Here is a 25,823-nt window from a genome sequence, read left to right as displayed (position 1 = left end):
TAATCAAAGTTACTTTTCTGATTCCCCCTCCCCTCCCCCCCCCCCAAAAAAAAAAAGAAAAGAAAAAAGAAAGAGTAAACTTCTACCCTTTCTTCTCCCCTAATACTTTAATATACCCAAATTACCCCTCATTTTCACAGGTTAACCGATTTTCATCATCTTTTTTGCTCCTTCGATATCTATTTTATTGTTTTTATTTATTTTATTATTTTTCTTACAATTTCTCCATAGATTATTCAATCTAATTTCTTATTTAACCTTCTTCTTCTTCTTATTATTATTATTATTAGGGAAAATTTCACGAACACTCCCTCTTAAGTATATAAAAAATCATTGACACCCAAACTTATCACAAAATATCACAGAAACACCCCTTACTTTATGAGTTTATTTCGACTTAGTCCACTCCATTAAGTTTATGCAGTTAAGTCGCTGTTAGCTCTTTTATAATGGTGAAATTACCCTTACCACAGGGTGAACTTCCCATCATACCCTTAAGGGTAAAACCCCAAATACAAACCGTTCTCTTCATCGTTGGAGACCTACAACTCAGAGGGAGGCAACCATCACGCACCACCGAAAACCTGCACCCTCCCTCCTCCTCCGCCTCCATCTGCGGCAAACTCCCTCCTCCACTTGCGGAAAACTCATAGCGAATATATGAACAGATAGATAAACATACTCTAGAGAGAGATTATGGTTTTGTCAGAGAGGCATCAGAGGAAGCTCAGAGAGAGAGAGAGAGAGAGAGAGAGAGGTGAACCTTATCAAAAGAATGAACCGTAACTCACTCAAACAGTCTTAATATGGTTTGGGACTTCATATGGTACAAAGGCCAGTTGCAAAAAAAAAAAAAAACCCCTAGAAAACAGAGCAAGCTACAAATCTGCGTATGAATTGATATAATAACGGAAGACAGATTTCAAGAGAGTTAAACAAATAACAGTTCTAAAACTTGGGAACAAACCGATCAGTAGTGAATCAGTTAAAAAGGGCTTAAATTGTTGAAAGTTGTTAGGAAAATCGAATACCATCGGTAAGAATGGGAAAAAAGTAAGGAAGAAGAAGAGAATAAGGGAGAAGGGGTAGATTAGAAGGCACCAAGAAGAAGAATAATGGCATCTCTCTTCTGCAATTTTCTCTTTATGTCAACAGGTTTCCACGATGACCCATCTCAGTGAAAATGAGGGAACTGCTGTAGACTTTCGTGGAAATCTGGCGGACAAATCGAGAACCAGTGGATGGCTCACTACGGGTCTCAACTTAGGTGGTTGATCCATGAACAAAACCCTTTTTTGTCTTCTTCTTCCTCATCATTGTTTAGTGCTTTTATTGTCACGCCCCCATTCCAATATGAAATATAATAGTAGTAAAAAGGGTGACTGGGATGACACACGTCAGCCTAATACACTACCAGGATCACAAATGCAGTGTCCTAAACCATAGACCTAAACTAACATAAATGTCACATTCATATCAGAGTGCAGAAAAAGGTAAAATAATTACATTTCCAAGAGTAAGCATCAATGTGGAAGCGTTAAATCCATAGTTACATCATGTTCAACCTCTATGTGATACAGTAGTTTACACATTGTTTACACTGACTATGGCATAACTATACAAAATAATAGTATAACATGAAAATGTTTATGCAAAGGCTTACAAGCCCCAAAAAGAATAAAAAAGGGGACCAGGTCCCAAGTAATCACTGTGCTCCATAAGAGCAATCATCACACAGACATCCATCTCCGAGCTCCGCGATCTCATACTTCGGATCCTCAGATCCAATAACATCATATCCCGAGGGCTCAACCTCGAGACCTGTAAGACAGCCAGTACCTGTATCATCATCTAAAAAGATTGTGTATACGAGGGTTAGCTCCACTGAGCCAGTGAGGGGATGGGGATGCACACATACACAAAGCACAAATACTCCATGATGAATGATATTATTAATTCATTTTCCACCTAACACATAACACTAGGTCAATATGTATATGCTACTACGATAATATGGGAATACACTGTGATCCCTTCCTTTCGATGTCACAGTGCAACCTCAATTACCACAATGGAGCCCGCGTCGAGCGTAGTCATCACCACCCAGAGGCAGACTGAAATCCGGACGGATTTAACAATAATTGGAATCCGGACGTATTACAACACACAGACTTAACAATACAAAACATATTATTAAATCATACATGACACGACAAATTAAACTGCTTTAATCTATCTCGGGGCTGCTGGAGGAATCGAAACCTGTACCATAGTGGAAGTATTGGTGAGCCTCATATTCTACATGGTGCCTCATGATGTGAAGGATCATTGGGTGTTGTAGGTCATTATTGACGTCCCATGCAGTGCAAGTGGAGTCAATAAGTGAGGGAGGTAAAGTAGCTCGGTCCACCTGATTTTCTATGCACATGTTGCGCATGAATTGCTTCTATCTATCTCATGTGGAATCACTATCATCACGTTGAGCGAAGAGATCATCATCACTGGTTCCAAGGATGGAGAAAGAAGGACTGTAGGTTATGAGATGCTGGTCAAGGATTTGGGGCTCAACAAGATCAGGGTGAATATGCTCAATAGGTCGATGGAAGAGGATAGTGACAAAGGGGTTGTCATGAGGGAGGCTGGACAAAACATTTATCCAATGAGGTATAGGAGCAAAGAGTTGAAGAAATCTTGCATAGTGAGAAGAAACTTTAAGATGGAGAAAAGTGTTGTTCCTGGCTAGTAACCTATATCGGGAGGAGGACTGTCATAAGTAATGGATGAGGCCATGGATGGAAAAAAACATGACAATTTTGTGAACAACTAATAGATACTAAAAGAATACTACGAACTCCTTTTCAAACATATAGAACTGTGAAATGGTGAAAAGAGTGAGGTATGGATAATCTGGATGACAAACCATCCAATTATATTGGAGACTATATTTGTGGACAAGAACTGCAAGTAGGGATTGGTATGTTTGGGTACTGTAACCAACCATGGTCCCGCCAGAAATATTGGAATAAACTTCTGGGGGAAGGACAGGTAGAAGATGCACAAGATCAGGTAAGGGGATCTGGTGGTGGTGGCTCAGATGATCCTGGTTCATCTAAAGTAGGCTAGGAAGATGAGGCATGGGAATGAGAGGAATGCCAAAGTGGCATACATAGAATAGGGATAGACGAGTGGATTGGCCTTTTTGTCCTTAAGGGAAAAACTGCAAGAATATTATCTTTGCCTTTGATATGCTTGACCTTAAAAGACCATTGTGCAAACCAATCTGCCCAACGGAGAAGCTGTGGTTCAGGGAGAACCTTTTGCTTGAGCTAAAGCATCGTAGGGAAGAAAGACATGTTCATCTCGACCTGAAATGTATGGCCAATGAGGTAGAATTGGAATTTTTCAGTGCCTCGCCTGACTGCCAATATCTCTTTGAAGGTGGAATGGTAATGCTGTTCTAATGGTTTGAATTGTGCACTTCTGTAACCATAAACTTGTCTGGTACCATCCTTTGCTTCTAAGAGAACTGCTGCCCATTGTTCATCACTTGCATCTGTCTGTAAAATTTTGAGACCTGTGGAAGGAATTTGTAGAGGAGGGAGGGACTGAGCAATATCTTTGAGAGTCTTAATTGCATTGGTATGTACTGCTAACCATGGTGGGGTTTCTTCTTAAGAAGACTGTTCAGGGGTCTTGTATGCTGAGTCTGATGTGGAATGAACTCAGTCATATAGTTGATAATACCAAGGAATTGTTGAAGTTGCACTGTGAGGAGACCTTCAGGGAACTGAAGAGGAGAGATTTCCCAATATGAGGTTGAAGCTCATCTTTTCCTTTGTTAATAGTTATACCAAGGAAATCTATTTTGGGAACTCCGATGTCCATCTTCTTTGGTGGGAGCATGATACCATTTTGCACGATGATTGCATGGAATTGAGCAAGTAACTGCTGATGCTCTTCTTCTGTCTTGGAGAAAAGAAAGATTTCATCAATGTAGACAAATGCCTGGGACTGGATGGGTGCATAAATTTTCATCATTGCCTTCTGGAAGAGAGATGAGGCAACCTTGAGACCAAATGCCATGACATTCCAATGGAAATGGTGTCCAGGAATGCAAAAACCTGTCTTAGATTTGTCATCCGGGTGAATCCCGAGTTACTAAAATCCTGCTTTTAAATCAAACTTGCTGAAGACTGTTGCTTCTGAAAGTTGTAGCATAAGGGTCGTTCTGGTTGGCAATGGAAACTTGTCATCTGCTAGGAAAGCATTGAGTGGTTGATAATTGATGACTAGCTTGAGTTTGCCTCTGGATTGTTCTGCTCTCTTATTGACATAAAATACTTCACATGCCCACGGAGAGGATGTTGGTTCAATGAGGCTTTGAGCTTGCAGGAAGGTGACTTCTTCTCATGCAAGAGTGAGATGGGACGGGTTCATGCCTATATGACTAGCTTTGGTTGGATTTGCATCTTCATTCTTTTTGAAAGGGAGCTTGATGAAGAACTGTGGATTCTGCCATAAGGGATGATTACACTTAGTAAGGAATTCTGTGTGAGAATCAGCACAACATTGGGAGATCAGTTGCTGCTTGATATCTGCAAAAGGAACTATTAGAAAAATATTGGAAACTGATGTCCAAGGGAGGAATTTCTTCTTATAGGTTAGACCATGAGCACTCCATTGAAGAGAAGAGAGCTTGCTGAGAAGATCAAAACCAATAAGAGTATCATTGTCGGGTAGAGAGGATCCTAGAACTCTATGGCTAATGTCCAAAGTAGGAAAGATCTTGAATTTGACTCGGTCTTTGGAAATGAAATCTACCGAAAAAGTTTTACCATCGACTGCAGTGAAGTATTGCTTATGAGGCTTCCAACAGCAGGAAGGTAAAACATGTGGTGTTAGGATGGTCATGGTAGCGTCAGTATCAAAATATCCAATAATTTTGACTAGACGATCCTATGTGGTAGGGACTATATATAAGGGAGCTAAGGGTAGCAAAACCTTAGTAGTCGGTAGTAATGTTGGGGGTAGAGGTTGAGACGAGGGTGGAGGGGGTCAGATTGGAGAAGAGGGTAGACGGGGTCAAATCCGTCCGACTCAGTATCAGACTCAGATTTTGTTTTTGAATCATGGACTTCTAGGGCAAATAAGAGATCTGGGGAAAAATCTTGATCTATAGAGTATAGCGACTTTATATCTGCATCATCTACATCATTGATGGTGAACTAGGTTAGCATATGCATGAGATTTGTCTTCTTCTTTTTGTCAGGGTAGTTTTTTGTAAAATGACCTCTCTTGCCACAAGAATAGCATGTGTCAGAAGTCTTTCCTCAGAATTTCTTCCTTTTAAAATACTTGTATTTCTTGTTCTTGGGGTGCTTGTGGAACTGATGAGAATGGTTAGATCGCTTATGGGAAGCTGATCTGTGCTTTTGAATTCTGGAGAAATGTGATTACTTCTTTGTAGGACATGTACAGCTTTTGTCTTTGCATTTGATCTTCAGGTAGGAAGTGTCACAGGTGTTCCTAAGCTTTTCTGTAGTCTTCTCCCATGTTTTAAAAAACTGTTGTTGATCACAAGGCTTTTGGAGAGCTGTTTGAATTTCCTGGTACGATCTTTTAAGAGTGATCTGGTGAAGCTGGAGACCTTGGATGGTTAAGTTTTTTACAGCATCCTTACCAAGAGGTTCTGGAAAAGATTTCAAGAAGACTTGTTTCATGTTTACATCATCAAGACCACCAAGAATGTAGAAATGATCCATCATTCTAGTATAATGTTTTTCGAGGTCTGATTTCTGGAAAGAGTAGCACTTCATCTGGAAATATTCTTCCCGAGCTTTAATATTGTTGCTCTCAATTGAACCAATAAACTCATTGTAGAGCTGGGATACAAACTCATCAATGCCTATCTGTACCCATTGCAACTGCCTGTAAGGGCTAAGATCTATATACCATTCTTGCAGTGTACTGTGTGTTCTTGCTAGAAACTTGGTAATAGCTGCACGAGGGGTCGTTCCTTCTTGGAGGAGTTCAGAGGTCAGCCATGCATGGAACTCCGAGATCTTATCAGGTCATTTGGGGAATGAAATTCCATCAAATGTGAACAATTGTTTGGGGTCCTGATTTTGATAGGGTTGGTGGTGTGAAACCCACCTCTAATTTGAATTTTTTTGAACTTATGTGATTACAGGTTCTGGGTCTGTGTCTATGCTTGCCTCTATATTGTGGGTTGCATCAGTGGTGGATTCAGAGCAATCCATTGACACACCTATGGAGGATTCTGAGGAGTCAGTACAAACTAGCTGTCCTTGAGTCTAAGGATCCTACTGGATCCCAGCATATCAGCTTCATATGCCAGACTTGTTGGATCGAGCATATGCAGAACTTCACCATTTCCTCGGCCAGTATATAGGTAAGAATCCCATTCTATGTATATATATATATATATATATATATATATATATATATATATTGTATTTTTGCTTAATTACCGTACTAGGGGCAAAATAATAATTTTTACTTAGTGGGATCCACACCCCTTTGTAGATCTGGACTACTTAGATGTCAATATACCCGGGCCCACCTCCATGACCTATAAAAGCCTAAGTTATAACTTAAAAACTTAAACTAAGTAATTAATTTACTTTAAAAACAGATTTGGAAAATTCATTCCTAAAACTAATTCTAACTAAAACATAACAAATAGCCCTTAGTAGGATTCTACTATATAAGAAATCCTTAGTTTAGGATTCATTTTACACCTAAACAATGAATCATTTTCAGCCTTGGAAGCTTAGAAGAAACTAAGGGAAAAGAGAAAGAAGAAGAAGAAGAAAAGCTAGGGCAGATCCTTTCTAACTTAGAGATTTACTTGGAGCTTAGGAGTTGGGGTTGCCATCATCAATTGCAATCTCAATTCAGGTAGGGTATCTAAACCTTGAATTTGTTTTCTCAAATTCCTTTCTTCTCTCTTCTATTATGGCTGAATTCTTGACCCATACCAACCCTAGTATGATGAACCCCAAGTTGGGTTGTTAATGACTCTAAAACCTAACCTAATTAGACCAATCTACTGTTATAGGGCATCATCCAACCTCAACCCTAACTGCTCAACTTCTTCCCTATTTATCTTGCTGAATTCTTCTTGGGATTAAAACCCAATTCAGCCTAGACCTAAGGTATCAGATGGCTTTTGATAGAATCCCAATTTGGACTTAGGTACAGCTTAATAGATCACCAAAATCATGTTGAAATATCAGTCCTTTCTTTTCTTATTCGGTTTCAGCCATGTTTCCAAATTACAAGAATTTCTATTTTATTTAATTTTAATTAGAAAACCTAATTTGATCTTGCATGCAAATGGGTCAAAACTTTTCCTTTGCTGTACTCTATTAAAGCCCTAAACCAATTTTAGGAAAATGACCCCATACATGAATGATCCATGAGTTTTGGATCTTAAAACAGCCACTGGTTGTCCAACTGGATTCAGACAGCTGAGTCCTACAGTCAACTGGATTCAGCCAGTTCTGAATCTGATTCTATCCACAGGCTTGATTTAGTTCTTGTATACTTTGGGCTTTTGCCCAGGGCTATGTTAGACTTAACAAATGTTGTATATTGGTTATATAGGCAATAGTAACATCAAGAAGTGTAATAGTTTGTGCATATTGGAGCTTCAATTGACTAGGATCATCCTCCAATACAGGTACGGGAATTCTGACTTTTCTTTGGAGTGTTTCTTCTTAAATTACTAATTATGCTGGCTGCCATTTACATTCATCATCTTAGTAGTATAATCATGTAGTTTTGTAGCTTTTATTTTACATTAAATGAATGCATGTTATAGGTGTCATTTCATATTGCATTTGCATACTTTAATTATGATCTATTGTGATGTATTGAGAAATGATGTTGGACTTCTAAATTACTATTTGTTGCTGCCTCATATGACATCATGTTTAGAAATACATATGGTTAGGCTATCATAAACCCAACGCTACGATCCTTGCCAACAGGGGTGAGGTGTTGGATAACCCGTGGCAGGTCTGAAGGGTTAATATCGGAATGTCATTCACTGTCCCAGGTCTGATGAGTACATACCGGAATGGGAACAATAATAGGGTTATCATTGGGGATTCGTCGCGGTCTGATGTGTATATTATGGAGCTGACGGGTCCCCACCGTAGTAGAGTAGTATTCTTGGGAAGACCGATGAGTTCATTCCATCATTGAGAATATCATACCTACTACAATAGTATTTATACCTCATGAGACCTAGAACTGATGCTAGTAGCATTCTTAGATGTAGGTCATGCATCATGGACTATATGCTTGTGTTTGCATATTTTCCTTGCTGGGTTAAGTAGAGCTCACCCCTGTGGTACCTCTTCTTTTTCAGATAATGTTGCTGGTTCTAAGAAACCAGATGATATTGTTATTACTGCTTTTGATTTTTACACCGAGGAAGACCGTACGGTGCAGAAGTTTGAAGTTCATGAAGCTTACTGCGGATGCGATGCATGCGCGTTCACTTGATTTGACCTGATGGAGCAAGCTATCCCTTTTGTGTTTATAAATTTCTTTTGTGAAGTATAATATGTAGATATTGTTGTACTTTTGTACTTGTGGTGCCTTTTGAGAACTATACAATGAATCACAAAGTTTCACTTAATATAAATATTTAGTTATCACATGATCTCTTTAATATTGTCATTATTATTACTTCTTATTCTTTTCCATTGCAAGGATTTACTGTGTTTTATGAACTGTAAATAAGAGTACTGCACTAACTGTTAATTGATCTTGGAGAATTGATTGGATGCCAGTAGGCATCTGGTCACACCTTACCCTTACTAACCGGGCCGGGGTGTGACAATTTAGTGATATCAGAGCAAATTGCGCTCTACTCTTGTTTACAGCCTAAATCATAACACAACAACATCTTAGACTCATTAAGGTTGAATTAAAAGCTATAAACTAAAAGAAACTTGATTGTGATACACAAATGACAAGAAATTAAAAACTTATTATATATAACCAAGTAGCTTGATATAAAATCTCAGTAAAGTATGCTGGTTGGGTTACATTAGATTAGCTGAATATAGAAAGGAGGACATGGTCCTGACAACGAAAGAAAGTAAAAAGTTAAACTAGACTAAAAGTGAGAACAACATCAGATCATGGTTGTGGTGGTGGTGGTGCCTGCCCCGAGAAATGTGATCTCCACTCTGACGATTGTGCCTCCATTGCACTCACTCACCCGCTCAACTAAGAGGAACCCTGGTGTATGGCCCTCTCCAAGCTGTCGAATCAACTGAAAAGTCAACTAAAAAGCTGCCTCCATGTAATACCATCACCACTAAAGTGTGGGGCAACAGTAGAAGAAGAAGCACCCGGATCTCCGAATGGTGCTGAAGCCTGAGTCTCAGTGGGTACATCCTCCTCCTCCTCATATATAGGTATATCCTTTGCTACTCCTTGCTGTCCAAGCTCAGTACAGTCAGGCTGGCCTAACTCAGGAGAAAAGGGTGGCATCTGAATGTGCATCTTGAACAGAGTGACCCTATTGACGTTCAATACCCTCTTTGTTGAGGCCTCTTCATCAAGAAGTGGAACACTAAATCTTTGGAAGATCTTAGTAAGCAGTCTTCCATAAAGTAAGTTCCCAGCTCTCGGGCGGTCATGGAGATAAGCCATGGTACGCATGATAAGATAGGGCAGGCAAATCTCATATACAGTGTACAAACTATAGACAGTGATGATCTACAACGAAGAAAGCTCTGTACGATGGCCTGATTTTGGTGCAATGTTATGGCCACAAATCTGGGAGACCACTCGAGCCGATGGGATAAAGTCAAGCTCCAACATCACCCTATTGTATGATGTCCCGTCAGTGAGTACGGAGAAGACCCATCTTATCTCTACACGAGAGAGAAACTCGGTGGTCTTTGTCCTTGGAGGGCAATACCTCCATTCCCCTTCATTCGAGATCTCTAATAGTTGGGCCAGTTGCCTGGTACTGAAGGAGATCTCCCTGCCCTTCACATAACTTGTCATACAGAAATCACCCCCCTCGTGTCTATAGGTAAGGTTACTATAGAAGAGTCGGACACGACGAGGATAACAGTGGCATTCCGGCTGAATCATAGGCAACCACCCTTAATTCTCGAACATTTTATGAACTTTAAAAGCCTTTAAGTCCTCGAGAATCGCCCCACGTTCTTCTTCCACATTTTTTGCCATAAAATGCTCCCCAAATCTAATTTCTTCCTACGCATTTCAGAAGAACAAGGGCTCGAACTCATCATATAGGTTAGCAGCCCCTCTCCCTCTTCCTCTTCCACCCCTTCCACGACCACAGGCTATAGCCATTTCAAGTAAATGCTGCACATACATAAAGTAAACTAACCATAAGAAATGTATTTATTTATGTGAAGAACACATATAATACAACAACTATATAGATATGTATACTTATATGTTTATATAGGAGGAAAATAGCCCTATGTGTAAGCACAGTAAATAGAGGACAACAAGAATAAAAATAGGATGGAACCAAAACTAAATTAAGTAATTGCAGTGCTAAGCTTAGTTATTTGATTTATATGTATATATTTTATAATGTATATAGTCTTAAGGTTTTATGGATTGCATTTGGCTTAAAAATAAACAACTTATAGACTAAAAGCTCCATAGAAACATTTCAACAAACACATAGCATGCATACAGAAATACAGCTTTAGAAGAAAGAGTATTGAGTATGAAATATTAGCAAAAGATAAAGGATTTATGAAGGAAAATTTGTAGGATAGCATTTCATACATTAGAGTTATTTAAGATAAAAAAATAAACAAAGAAAAAGGTAGAGAAGCCCATTGAAGCATTTATACAAACAGAATGTGTGCACATTTTTGTGCACAATAAAAGAAGAACATAGGAGTTGCCTCTCCATACTCTGGTTCTGACCAGATTATAGTAGGAGTTGTCTTTCAATTTCGCATATAGGGAATTCCATAGTTTCTTGTTCTGGTTCTACTTTTAATCTAAATAATGTGTTGGTTGTCACTTCTATACAACGTAATTTGTTATCTGTGAGTCACTTTTACATTGATAACAATGTTCATATTGATTTTCATTCCACATTTTTCTTGGTCAAGGACAATCAGACGAATCAGATCTTATTACACGGCCAGAGTAGCAATGATCTATATGAGCTAGTGATCCCACCTGAACCTTTGCCTTCCGTTTCACACTATGCAGTCCGTGTTCCCCTTGCTGATTGGCACTCCAGGCTAGGACATCCATCTTTCAAGTTGGTGCGTAGTGTAGGTAGTAAATTTGGTTTACCATTTTCCACTTCTTCTCATGATCTTTGTGGTGCTTGTGCTTGTTCTAAAAGTCATAGACCATTTCAACTATTGATTCTGTAAGTTTGTATCCATTAAAACTTTTACATTGTGATGTTTGGGGCCCTGCTGCTGTAATATCTGTGGACAATTTTTGCTACTATGTGCTTTTTATTGACGATTACAGTAGATATGTTTAGTTATTTCCGTTGGCCCATAAATCTGATGTTTTCCCATTTTTACCAAATTTAAGCTTCTAGTTGAAAACTATTTTTCCCGGTTTATTAAATGTATCCAAATCGATGATGGGGGAGAGTTTCAGGCCTTGGATCCATTCCTTCAGGCATATGGTATATCCAAACGATTATCTTGTCCCAATACCTAGGAGCAAAACGGTGCTGCCGAGCGCAAGCACCATCATGTTGTGGAGACTGGTTTGGCACTTTTACTTCATGCTAGTGTTCCTGCAAAGTATTGGACTTATGCTTTCTAAACAGCTACTTACCTTATAAACCGTCTTCCTGCTCCTATCATCAACAATCGGTGCCCTCTGCAGAGGTTGTTTAGAATCTCACCAGACTACGATTTTTTGAAGATCTTTGGGTGTTTGTGTTAACCATGGATTCAGCCTTATGCTTGCCACAAGCTAGAGCCACACCCTAAACCCTGTGTATTTCTTGGCTACTCTAAAACGCACAAAGGTTATCACTGTTTGGATCTTGCCTCCGATCGACTATATGTTGCCTTTCATGTGGTCTTTGATGAGGGCATCTTTCCGTTTGCAAATGTTGCACCTTGGACTGCCACTGCATCTTTGAATTTGGATGCCTGGTTTTTTGGTCCATCACCTGTGGTTTTGCCTTGCTCCTCAGGCTCATCTAGTCTCTCCGACATGGTAGGCTTGCTAGGCCCATGTCCCACTGGGTCTCCTAGCTGTTCCAGCCTAGAAATACTGGGGCCTTTAGGCCCAACGACCACACTGTCGGGCCTCACCGAGACAGTACCAGGCGCCACAATACCGATGCCAGGCCCATTAGGCCCAGCAGGTGCACCACCTGCATTGGGTTCGCAACCTAGTCTGCCATGTACTGTTTCTCCTTTGCACACGTCTAGCTCACTTCATCCCATGGTCACATGCAGTCGCACTGGTACTCTTCGTGCTCCACAATGCTTAAATCTGATTGCTACCGTGGATGCATTGGATCTAGTTAAGCCAACTTGTTACACACAGGCCATGCATTCCTTACCATGGCGCAAGGCTATGCAAGAGGAGTTTGATGCGCTCCTTCATAATGGTACGTGGGACTTGGTGCCAGCCTCTACCACCCAAAATGTGGTTGGTTGTAAGTGGGTGTTTTGATTGAAGCGTAAGGCTGATGGGACTGTTGAACCTTACAAGGCCCGTCTCGTGGCCAAGGGGTTTCTCCAACAGCCTGGTCTGGACTTCAATGGGAAATTTATCCTAGTTATTCGTTCGACCACTATCAGTTTAGTGTTGTCCCTTGTTGTTTCTTATGGCTGGCCCTTGAAACAATTCGACATCGAGAATGCCTTCTTACATGGGACACTTTTTGAGGAGGTGTATATGTGCCAGCCACCTGGGTTTTCTGATCTAACCCAACCTGATCACATTTGTCACTTGAGGAAGTCTCTTTATGGCTTGCCGGCTTGCAGCAGGCCCCCCGTGCATGGTTCAACAGATTGAGTGGCTTTCTCCTTTCATATGGTTTCACAGCATCTAAAACCGATACCTCTCTGTTCATTTTTCTCCGGGGTAATGCAGTGTTGTATTTGTTGATCTATGTTGATGATCGGGTCTTGACGGGGAATAGTCCCAGAGCTATCACCTCTTTGGTTATGGCCTTGTCTACTGAGTTTGCTCTAAAAGAGCTTGGTGACTTGAGTTATTTTTTTTGTTATGGAGGTTACTCGTACTTCTGATAGTTTGTTTCTCAACCAAGGGAAGTATGTTCGTGATTTGCTTGCCAGTACGGATATGGGTGGTGCCAAGTCAGTTTCTACACCAGTTTCTACAAGGGTGGCATTATTTCTTATCACATGAACGCCGTTGTCGAAAGGGACTAAGTATCGTCGGGTGGTTGGTGCTCTACAATACCTCACCCTCACTCGTCCTGATATCAGCTATGTCATCAACTGTGTAGCCCAGTTTATGCATTGTCCCACAGATGAGCATTGGGTTGCTGTCAAACGCATTCTGTGGTTCTTGAGCTCTACTCCTACAGATGGCCTATTTTTAGCTCTCAGTTCGAGGTCTCCTTGGTTGCTTACTCTGACGTTGACTGGGCTGGATGTCCAATTGACCGCAAGTCTATAATGGGTTATTTTGTTTATCTTGGTTCACACTTGATCTCTTGGTCTTCCCATAAGCAGAATACCATCTCTCGTTCCTCCACAGAGGTAGACTATCGCGCCATCGCTTCAGTGGCTACTGAGCTTGTCTTGCTTTGCTCTCTTTTGTGTGAACTTGGTGTGTTTTTGGCCACAATACTGGTTGTTTGGTGTGACAACATTGGTGCGACATAACTCACCGCCAATCCCCTGTTTCACGCCCACACTAAGCATATCGAGATTGACTTTCATTTTGTCTGGGACATGGTCGCTTCCAAACAACTTCTTGTCAAGTTTGTTTCCACTATGGACCAGTTGGCTGATATTTTGACTAAGGGTTTGTCTCGACAATGTTTTTCGCTTCTACGGTCCAAGCTCACCATTGGTCCGACACAGTTGAGCTTGAGGGGGGCGTGTTGTGGGAAGTCTAGTGTACACTCGTTCACAGCCTAGTAAAATTCCCTGTGTCAGTTACATGGCCTCCAGCTGTTACTTAGTTATCTGGAGTCGGTTAGAGTCTTGCGATGTATTGTAATCTATATAAAGTGTACTGGCTTAGAAATTAATGAATATTTAGAAAACCTTTTCACAAGGAGGAGGATGACGAGGAGGACGAGATGCTTGAATTAAAAATTGGATTGAATAATGGAAAGAGAAATTATAAGGAAAATAATAAAATAATAAAAATAGATAAGGAAAGAGAAGAGAGATGATAAGAATCGGCAACATGTGAAAAAAATGGATAATTTGGGTATTATAAAATATTAAGGGAGAAGGAGAGGTAGAAGTTATTTTTTGGGAGAATCTGAAAATGAACTTTGAGTAAATATAGGGTAGCTATAGGGGAGTGATAGACATTTCCCCTTTTTTAAGTGAAACAAAGAAAAATAAAATTGAAAAAAAGCAATAACATTCATAATATTCTGTGTTTCTTTTATCCTATCATTCTCGTACTTAGCTTTCCTTGCTAGAGCATAAGCAATACTTAGGCCCCGTTTGGTGACATTTCCGTTATGGGATAATGTTCTTATCACAGAAGTGCTCTTTTTCGATTCCTTCCTGTGAGAATACTCTCGTGAAAGAGAAACAACGTTTGGTAAAACTGTTACAAAAGTGCTCCACGAACAGAAAAAGATCAAAAACAGTCTCTTCCTAGATTGTTTCTCAAACTAGAAGTAGTAAAACAAATAATATCATATAAAACATGAAAACAATCCAATGGCCAATATATCTCATCCAACATAGGAATCATCTAAACTAGCATTGTCGAAACTATCTAAGGATTTGCCACCCATTGACAGTGCTCCTTACATCCTTAGGAGAAGTTTCTTGCTTTTCGGACGGATTCAGATAGTTTCTAAATAGTGATTTTTTGAATATAGATTTTCCTAAATGGATATGAACACGGATCGGATACGAATTTTCGACTATCCGTTGACATCTTTATCGATTTTATGATGAGGGTTAGGGTTGAGACTTGAGAGTTCAGCAACTACCCTTTTTTTTTTAACTCTTCTTAGTCTTTGATTTTCTTACGTTTTTTACTTTTGATTTTATCTTGTATTTATTTTAATAGATATGTGATTCCATGTATCACATTGTATAAAACAATATATATAAACCAATAGAAAATCTAGAAAAAGAATCACATTATCTTAACTTATAAATTTATAAAAATAAGATAACAAAATCCAATAAGGTAATTTAAAAAGTAGACGAACACAAAGATATATATTTTGGATATTTTATTACTGTCGAATTACTAAACGAATCAGATAATAATCGATTGGATAGGGGGATTATCATATTTGTATCCAATTAGTTTCGCACAGATTCGGATTCTTCTAAACGGATACATATGCGGATCGAATTCGGATCTTTAAATATCCAGTGTAGCCCAAACATATAAGATGGGCAATCCTTTCTCCCAAGGTGTAGTCCATGTGCCCAAACATATGATGAGGTGAAATGTTTGCCCCACCCCATGAAAGGTGAAAATCCCACCCCTTACACTTTCACACTCACTCTCATTTGCCCCGCGATGGTGTAGGGCTCACTGCCTTTCCAAAAGAAAGAAAAATACAAAAAAATCAGAATCTTGGGGATCAAAGATCCAGCCCGATACAGCCGATCCATCCCTACCCAGCAAACATGGGTTTCTCTTACGGTTCTATGTCTGCTTGTAACTTTAACCACTTCATCCATTCACTTTGTTTACTGTAAGAATGTTTTACGTATGGCTTTCATGGTGCAACAAATTTGGCTGGCCCCAGTTGCAGAGCATACCGCTTTGTCCTATAATCTGTTGTCCTCTTTTTGAATGCTTCCAGGGCTATTGTCGCTAAATAAGCACCGGAGAGATATCTCATAGGCAGCAAAGATGGCTCCATTTACCACAAAAGCCCGAGCAATGGCAGTACCCAAACCTCTCCACAAAACTCTAAAACCCTCTTCTTTGACACTCTTGCGAAAGCAATCAATGATGCCAAGGTATTTGGGCGGTGGATTGTCCAATGGGGATTGCATTTGGGATTGAAGTCTGGTCTTTACCACATCCAGTGGATAGCAACACACCCAACTAGCAACCCCTGCAAGTCCGCCGGCAAACAACATTGTTTGGAGGCTCTCTTGACCATTCTTTCGACAACCTGGGTGGAATTTCTCTCTTGTGTACTCGTAGGTCCAGAAGTAGAAGCCGTGAGCAGGTGCGTCTCGGAGGGCAGTGATGGTGAGACCTCGGTAGAGTCCCTTCATCCCTTCTCTCCTGAAAATGTATTTAGCAAGGCTTACTGGACTTCCTTGTTGATCGATTGATTGGTGTTTGTGTGATGATCTTCCTGTTGTTTGCTGTAATTGGAGGCGTATCTTCACTAATTCAACAGGGGTAAGCAGCAAACTCTGCAGAGCACCAGTTCCAAAACCTGCTAATCCCACGCTTTTGTAGGAAGGAGGATCTATGTTGTTGTTTGATGAATCAAATGCTCGTGATAGAACTGCATATGTTTGAAACACTAAAGCATTCTGCAATCAAAGAGGTAAGAAACAGTTACGCAACCTGTTCGATTGAATGCTTACACAGAAACAGAGTTCTAAATTCTAATCCACCACACAATAGACAATTTCATTTTTGGATGGGCTGTAAAGAGTAAAGTTGATTACGTTTCTACTTTCCTGGGTTTTACTTTTCAGATCTGCAGGTTTCGATCGTGGGTAATCAAGATATCCCATCAGAAGAAAATAAGAACGAAAAAGCAGGTAGAAAAAGGGAGAGGAAGGTGGAGGAAACCTGGAAGGTGACAGAGGCTACCGGAGCGGCCATGCCACGGTATAACGCGGAAGGTCCCTCAGAAGAGACGATGTGGCTGAGGAGACCGATGGCAGATTTGGTGGGATTGGAAGGCTGTTGAAGACGGATCCTCAGCGTGTCCAGTGGGTAACCTGAGATTACGCCCGCTGCACCACCGAACCCTCCTGCTACGAATTCTCTCCCCCAACTGCTCGCTAAAAATTCTGGCCAGAAATCCATCCCTTCCCAATCCCATTCCACAGAGGCTTTCACCTAACTCAACCCAACCCACACACACCACTCCGTCCCAAGTAATCACTATATTCCCAACCCCAGAGATGAAGAGATCACTTCTGATCGCTTACTAGGATTTCGTTTTCTTGTTTTGAGCTGTAAACTTCTCTTTCTCTGTGTCTCTAGATGAAAAAAATATTCAACTCAATAGTTCTCATCGATCCCTCTTGCTCTCTCCTCATCCAAGCAAGAGCCAAGCTATATCTATCTCAGATTCCTGCTTGGTTCATAGAATCTGTTGCAGAGCACAATCCCAGTAAGGTAAAGATCTTCCTACTTTTCAGTTTAAATAATCTTTTGTCATCTCGTTCAATAAAGGCACACAGAAAGAGAAGCGAGGTGAGGTCAGGTAAGGGAGACGACGAAGAACAAAAATGAACGACTCATACGGAACTTGCAGTTCGCTTAGAATGCTTTTGGTTTTAGGATTTTAGCAAAACGGACCGCCATCCCTCGGCCATCGGCTAATGCGGTGGGAAACGGCCAATTCTACTTTTCAGGCCCTCCAATAATAGACTACCACGTGGTATTCATGCCTATTGCTAACCAGCTCTGAATCCCAACAACTTTCCCTCCACCTCTCCATTCCAACTTGCTTTCCAGTGGAAGCTGCTGAGATAAGGATAAGATTCATAAACTAATATGGGTAGGTGACTGTGTGGACATGTCATCTGGCTCCACAATCAGGGGAGGCTGCTGATTACCGTTGGATAAGAATCTTTTTCACTGTTTACTCTATATCCATGAGGTTTGACACATATGACATATTAGTTGGGGATGATTTGGGCACTGACGTTGAACGGATGGAATCGTTCAAGATTATAGTGGGACATTGTGAATTGATGATTCAGATTTCAGAATTCTGAGGGTAGGGTCCCAGCAATGCCCATTCCAGGGTCCAGACTCCAGAGTCCAGACCAGACATGTGTGGGCTGTGGGCAGATGGGGAAAGGCCCAATGGGGCACTTCGATGCATCACCCTGGCTTACGCCATGGGTGAGCATGGCCCTTCCCGATGGCTTTCTATGAATCCAAACGCTTTTCTCAGATTTCCATTTGGTTCCCTCGGGGTCTTCGACTCTTCGGTGAAGGTCTTTTTAGTATATTTGCCCATAAGAAAAAAAAGATCTTTCTGATTTTAACTCTGGTTCTGTCTTTCTGGTTTAGCTAATCTCTTTTATTCCTTTTCGTCTCCTGTCCTTACTTGTATATTTTTTTATTGGGAGAATGTTCTCTATGCCGCAGCGCAGCCTACGCCCAGGTACATGAGCAGTCTATGTAGGGGGCAGGGTGATCATTGCCCCACCCCCATGTGCCTGAACACAGGCTGTGTTGCGGCTAGAGAACAACGCCTCTTTTTTATTTTAATGAAGTTTAACTTACATTTTGCATGCTTATCATCATGAGCCTCCCCTGGCCCATGGGCCTTCTTCCCCTCCTCTCTGGGCTTTAATGGGGTTCCTCAAGCTATATAGTTCCGCCGCTCTGGAGTCCTGAGTTTTCGTGTGCTGGTTTATCTTTTTTGTTGCTGGTACGTTGGTGGGTTCGTTCGGTGCAATCACTTATGCTCTTCCCATTCATTGGTTCATCTGAAGGTTCTTCCTTCCCCTTTGTCGATTTGGATCCTCTATTTAATCCCTTGGGCTCCATGGGAATGTTCTGAGATCCCTAGAAAACTGTTGAGGGAGTGTTTTATGGACTTATCTTCTGTTGGCTTTCCTAGTTACCTTGTGAAATCAGTCTTTTTGTCTCCTATGGGTCCCTCTCGTATTTCCTCTCAGATTCCCATTCCAACAGGGATATGGGAGGATCTTCCCATGCCATTGTTGATCGTTTAGCTTCTGCGTTATGTTCTAAGCTTGACCAGTGATAAAGCCCAAGTCAACCTGTTTGAACTAAAGGCTTTTTTCCAAAGCATGGCAACCTCGCTCTGTCAAAGTCGATGAAATTCATTTGGTCGATGAAGCTCCAGATCACTTCATAGTGAAGTTCAATAATACTCGTGATATGCATGTGATTTTATATTTTCATGGTTTACCATGGCCATTTGGTCATCCTTAAACCATGGAACCCTCGGTCCCAGCAGACAAAGTTCTCTTTAACATACTATGCAGTCTTTTGGATTCAGGTGAACAACCTACACTAGATGTTCTTTGAGTATAATATCCTTACTGCCACATTTTCAAGGGTTGGTCGTTTGCTGGACATCGAGTGCCCTATGGGCTCGATTAGTTCAACAAATGCCTTGGCGGCGAGAGTTCTTGTGCCTCTATCTCATGAGCTGGTGGCGTCTCTATCGGTGGAACTTGGGAACGAATCTTCTGCTATGGTTCATTTTGCCTAATAACACCGCCCTAACATAGTATGCCCTAACTGTCTTTGAATTAGCCATCGGGGACTTGACTGCCCCTTCAAACCGAAAGAGGAGTATATTCAAGTTTTAGCTTCAAAAGGAAAGAAATCAGAAGATCAACTCATTCCTAAGGCTGCAATCTCTCCTAGACGGGTCAACCTCCTATCGTAGATTTGCCAAGTTTATGATGAAGTTTTTCTTGGAGTGCAAATCCCTAATCAAGCTACTGATGGAAGTTCTTGTGCGACTTTGATCCCAAACTCTCAGAGGCGAAAGGTGGAGCTAATGCAGGCTTTCCTGCAAATGGCTACTATTTTCGAAGTGGAGCGTCCCTATGCCAAGCTCTCTAGGCCCTCTTATCCATGCACTGCCTCACCGTCTGGGCCTCTCACCGAGAGGGTTTCCATTACAGCAAGGAATGAGATTAAAACTGTGAAACCCGGTCAAATTTCTGAATAAATTTGAACCTTTGGAACTTGTGTGATTTTAGGTTCCAGCTCTCAGTCTATGGTAGCATCGATGCTATGGACTATATCAGTCGAGGATATAGACGAATCCCTTGACATACCCATGGAGGATTCCAGGGATTCTTCTCAGCTTGCTCTGTTGGAGTCAGAGGACCCCCGTGAAACCCCGCACTGGAGTTACCTGTGCCGGATCTGCTCTCTGGAGGCCATGCAAACGCCCTCCCTCAATTAAAATTATTGTAAGTGTAAGTTATTTATATTTATATAAGTATTTTGTACGACCGATTAAGATTAGAGGGGGTGTCTATGTAAATTTGCCCCTGTGGGACCCACTTTCCTAGTGGAGAATACTATCCCGGACATTTACTTGTATCCGGATCACCCTTGTTGTCGCATGACATCACCCGATGCTTAGATTAAGGCTTTAAATACTGAAATACAGATTAAATCTAATTTATAGACCAATTGACCAAACTGCCCCTTAGTGGTTAAGTGAAATCTATATATATCAAAACCCATTAAAATCTATCACTATTCACATCTTAGAGAAACTGAAAACTCGTTCCAGCTTAGGAGAGAAAGAAAGAAAGAGGAAAAGAGAAGAGAAGAAGAGAGAAATTGGGGCTACTCTTGAAGGCTTACCTCCCACAATCGAACCTGAACTTGAATCTCCATTAGAAGTGCTTCCAGCACCTGTTCTGCCTCTAATTTCTGGTAAGCCCTGAGAATCCTTGCTGTATCCTTCTCCTTCTCCTCTAAGTTTAGTCTCTTTTTAGTCTAAATACACCTAAGATGGCTGGACTCCATTAAAGCTTCAAAGTTAAGCTTGAATAATTAGATTTTGTTGTGAGATTGGGCTGTTCTAACTAATTCCAGCTCAATCAGACCTGAAATTGAGTGTTAAACTCTAATTAGACCTTAAGTGTTGAAGTTTTTACCTGTATAGTAAGCCCTAACCTAGCTAATTTAGGTTTAATTGAAGAAATTCCTAAATTAACTAACTAATTATGAAATTGAAAACCTAGGTAGACTGACCAACCTTGAAATGATGTTAAAACATCAAATTGGGCCCATGCATGTAAGGATCTGCCCAAAAATAGCAAAAACCCCAAATTCGGACACACTCCCTGATGGAGTTGCAGGTCCATGGGCGATCGACCGACCCTATTGGAGTCTGCATCTGGCTGGTCCTTTTTGGTGCCATTGCTGCCCTGTTATGTTGGGAATTGTCCTGACTTCAGATTAGACCTAATATATATTGTGTTGTTATGATATTAGGGTCTGTTTCTCTGCTGTCCTTGTGTGCTTGGCTGACCTATTGGAGAATTACCTAGTTGAATTAGACTTCGATCCAGGTAAGGGGACTTTGACCTTAATTTATGTGTGTTTGTCATCTTAATTTCTATATTGTGTTGATTACCATACCATGCATCATTATAACTGTATCTGAGACGTATAGTTTCCTAGCTTGTTTTTAATGCATTAGAATGCATTGTGAACTAGGCTGCATATGAGCATGCTGCATTACATTGCACTGATATATTATTTATGTGAAATTATTGATGATAGAAATCAGTACTCTATAACTCAATCCATGATTGCAACATCATAATTAGATTGCACTGGGTTAGGTTATTATTTATAACCCAGTACTACGCCCCTTACCAACAGGGGGAAAGGTGTTGGACAACCCGTGGTACAGCCGAAGGGACATGCTGGGGTGCCATCTTCTATCCCATATTAGCGTGTCCGCTCCGCTGTGGGAATGAACAGACAGGGTTGGTCATTGAGGGTTTGTCGGGTTCGCTGACTGGTGTCATGCCGATCTGGCTGGTCCTCACCGTAGTAGAATGGTTTCACTCGGGTGATCGATGTCTGGAGCTGCCTTGTGTCATGTCTTTCGGTTGGTCATTGGGGATTTGCCAGGTTAGCTACCTTGTGACTGTCTTTCTTGGCGGATTCTCTTCGAGGTTAGCATTTACTATTCGTAGTACTTAAACCTCATGAGACTTAGTGATTGTGCTAGGAACATATTAGTTAGGACATGCATCATGAATTTATTATGTATGTATGTTTCCCCCACCCCTTACTGGGCTCAGTGGAGAGCTCACCCCAATGGACGTCATTCTTTTATAGACGAAACTGCTACCGTTGCTGTTGTTGCTTCTGTGGGGACTTCTCCTGGCGAGGATGTTCTTCCTGCTTTTGGAGTTCTTACTCCTTTCTTTGTTGAGCACGCTACTTCGTGCTCCTGCGATGGCTGCGCATTCTCTTGAACGTCCGGGCTGACCAGGCTACTCTCCTTCCCTTTTTGGTTTATAACACTTTTGTATAACTATAATTACTAACCTGTTGGTTTTTGAGCTTATCTTATCTCCTTTTGGGTTCCAATGTAAATGATGTACAAACAAGCTTCTTTTGAATATAATACTATCATTAGTTTTTCCTTATTTATTGTTTATTGCTCTATTATTGCTTCCGCTGCATTTTAAATTTTGATACATATGGATGAAACTGCGAATAGAACACTGCATTTGCGATCCTGGTGGGATTCTTTGGGTGTCCGAGACATCCAGTCACATTTGGCCCTTTTTTATCGGACCGGGGTGTGACATTTAAGTGGTATCAGAGAGTCATGCTCTAAGTTTATTCACAGTCAAATCCATGTTATGGCAGCTCTTGAACTCATTAACCTGAAGGTGGGTTCAATTAGGGATAAATAAAAATCTTAATTAAAAGCTACCAAGTAAAAAAAAATTGAGTAAGTAAATACTTTTATATTTATATTTAGTGTCTATACAAAATTTCAGGTCATAGGCTGATCTAGTTACATCAGTAGGTATGCAGTAGACAGGACACTGTCCTTACAAGTAGAGAAAAGAAGACACAAGTTACATCAGCTGGAAAAAAAACCTAGACTAGGACAAACATGACATCACTGCTACTCTTGTGGTGGTGGTGGTGGTGGTCCCTGGCTGGAGAAGAAGATCCTCCACTGAACTAACTCGATCTCCACTGCTTGGATACGACCACTCATATTATCAAAGCCCTGCCTCACTGTCCTCTCCAAACTGCCTAACTAACTAAGGACCTGTCCCCAGGGAGTACCATCGGTAGGGACAGCAGAAGTAGAAGAAGAGGCCCCTGCATAGTCATATGTGGAGTGCTGGGGAAGAGTGGGCAGATCCCCCTGTACCTCTGGGTGTACTCTCTCTGTACCCCTCTCTGTATCAACAGGCTGATCCTATTCAGTACAGTCTAGATGCCCGAGCTCTGGAGAGAAAGGAGGGAGAACTATGCGCATCTTCACCAGGCTGATACGGTCGATGCTCATTCTCTTCTCTATGGAGATCTCCTCATTCCTTAGGTTCACTCCAAACCTAAGGAAGATCTTAGTCATCAATCTTCCAAACAACAGATTTCCTCGCCCCGGGTTGTCATGCAAGTGTGCCATAGTGCGCATGATGGCATAAGGTAAGCAAATCTGGTAACCAGTGTACAGACAGTAGGTGGCAAGGATCTTCATGGTAGACAATTCAGTGCGGTGGCCACCCTTGTGAACCACATTGTGCCCACAAATCCTAGAGAGCACCCGGGCTGATGGTAACAGGTCCAGCTCAGACTTCAGTCTGTCATAGAAAGCTCCATCAGTCAAAATCGAATATAACCACTCTAGTTCCTCATCAGCTAGGAACTCAGAGGCATCCACTGCAGGAGTACAGTATCTCCACTCCCCCTCATGAGAGATCTCCAATATCTGTGCCAGATCCGCTATGTTAAACATAATAGGAGTCTCCTTCACATAGGACCTTATAACAAACTCCTCCCCCTCGAATCCATATGTAAGGTTGCTTAGAAACAACCTTACCAGCCTAGGGTAGTAGTATCTCTCAGGCTGCAACATGGGTAACTAGCCAACCCTCTCAAACCTCTCCTGGACCTTAAATGCCACAAGGTCCGGAAGTACTATGTTCCTTTCTTCCTCCACTTTTTTTCCATAAACCATTGCCCATAATATTCTTCTTCTTCCACATTTCGGAAGTATCTTGGGTTGAATTGAGGTGGAGCTACAGCTCTGCCCCTTCCCCTATCTCTCCCTCTTCCTCCTCGGCCTTGTGCTACAGCCATATCTTATGAGTTGCACGCATAAACAACAAAAGAAAAAGAGAAATTCAGTTAGAACAGAATATACATATAGGATAGCAAGCCTATTGATATAAAACTAACAATTAGCCTATGTTGGGCTAAGTAAACCATAGGGAAATTTAGGAACAAGACCTTGGTGGGTATAGAATGACCTCACATCAATTAGAAGCTAACAACAGTCCTAGCTTAATACCAAAACAGAACCAACAAAGATTATATGTATATGGAGAGATCCGAATTAAATAGAAAATAATAGGAAATAAAGGAAAATATATAGTCATGTAAAATAGGACTAAAACATAGTGAATTAAGGAGTAAACAACATAGGAACAAAAAAAGAAATAGATTGCTACTTGGACAGGTCTTACCTAAATAGGGATGTGGAAAAAAAAAAAAAAAAAAAGGGCAACAGCCCCAAACAGAGGAGAAATATGAAATGAAAACCATAGAAATAGGTGAAAAAGTCAAGAACAAGTATGGAAATGTAAAACGTTTACAAAGCATGTTAAGAGAGAATAAAAGTGGCCTAAAACAACATAGAAACTCAAGAATAGATAACCAAAACAGGTTTGAGATAGTATAAAAGTAAGGAAAACAAATAAATTAGGAATTCGAGAACTTACTTATTGATTTGAAGCTCAAATCCACGAATCAAAGCCAAGTTTTTGAGTTTTGGAACCCTAGAGAAACTTTAGGAACCCTTAGAGAGAGGTTAGAAAAGGTAAAAATGAGTTTGGGACCCATTTGGGTGGGACTCGAGCTACTTAAAGGCCAGAATTACCGCCAGTCGGATGACCGGGTCGGGTCGGGTTTGAATCCAGCCCATTTTAGGTCTGAATCCGGGACACCCAAATTCCTTAATGAACTACTGACTCTACTCCCGGATGCATCCGACCCAACTAGGCTTTGCATCCGAGATACTATAAAAAAGTAATTAAAATAAAATATAAATAAAATACAGTAAAATAATATAAGATATATGCTTGGTGTACGCATACAATGTGGAACTTACCTAGTCTATAAATAGGACTTATAGGGACTATGACCTATACTATGTACTTATATGGTTATAATTATATATGTAGAGTTATAATTATATATGTGTTATATATATAAAATATGTATAAGCATATATATATATATATATATAGACATATATGATGCTTTATATACAAGTAAGGTGTACATACATAATGTATCTTATATTATATAGTATTGAGTTGTGTACTATGTAAATATAAATGGGTGTATACCATATACATATTGTGTGGCAAGTGTTGTATAAGTACAATGTTTGTCCTACTAATAATATACGTGTAATGCTAGTGTCTCTCTTGCTTTTAGGCATTTGACTCGTGGCTTGGCACATAACTACGATCCGAAATGAGTTATTTGCTGAGACCAATCGAAGAGTACAACTATAACCCTGAAAGCGAAAACGCCGACGAACTAAACTGAGTACTCGAGTTACTCATCAATGACCGACGCTATCTCTAGACAGTCCTTTGGAATGATGGTAAATCCTTAATGACAAAGGACTTCAACATCATTGAACGAAGGATTCGATATCTCCAATTCCACAC

At 40.8% G+C, this 25,823-nt stretch overlaps 1 protein-coding gene across 1 annotated transcript; it reads right to left on the bottom strand.

Moving 5' to 3' along the window:
• Nucleotides 1-4,615: 4,615 nt before the first annotated feature.
• On the bottom strand, nt 4,616-17,304 carry LOC122670335 (mitochondrial arginine transporter BAC2-like). The gene is made up of 3 exons (XM_043867173.1): nt 16,981-17,304; nt 15,950-16,715; nt 4,616-4,628 (listed from the first exon to the last, which is right to left on the bottom strand). The coding sequence occupies exons 1-2, from the start codon at nt 17,218-17,220 to the stop codon at nt 15,990-15,992; spliced, it is 966 nt and encodes a 321-aa protein (XP_043723108.1). The 5' UTR covers nt 17,221-17,304; the 3' UTR covers nt 4,616-4,628; nt 15,950-15,989.
• Nucleotides 17,305-25,823: the final 8,519 nt, after the last annotated feature.

The sequence above is a fragment of the Telopea speciosissima genome, chromosome 8, assembly GCF_018873765.1.
Source record: "Telopea speciosissima isolate NSW1024214 ecotype Mountain lineage chromosome 8, Tspe_v1, whole genome shotgun sequence".
NCBI lineage: Eukaryota > Viridiplantae > Streptophyta > Magnoliopsida > Proteales > Proteaceae > Telopea > Telopea speciosissima.
Note: the sequence above shows the minus strand (reverse complement) of the source record. Positions and strands in the feature narration are given on the sequence as shown.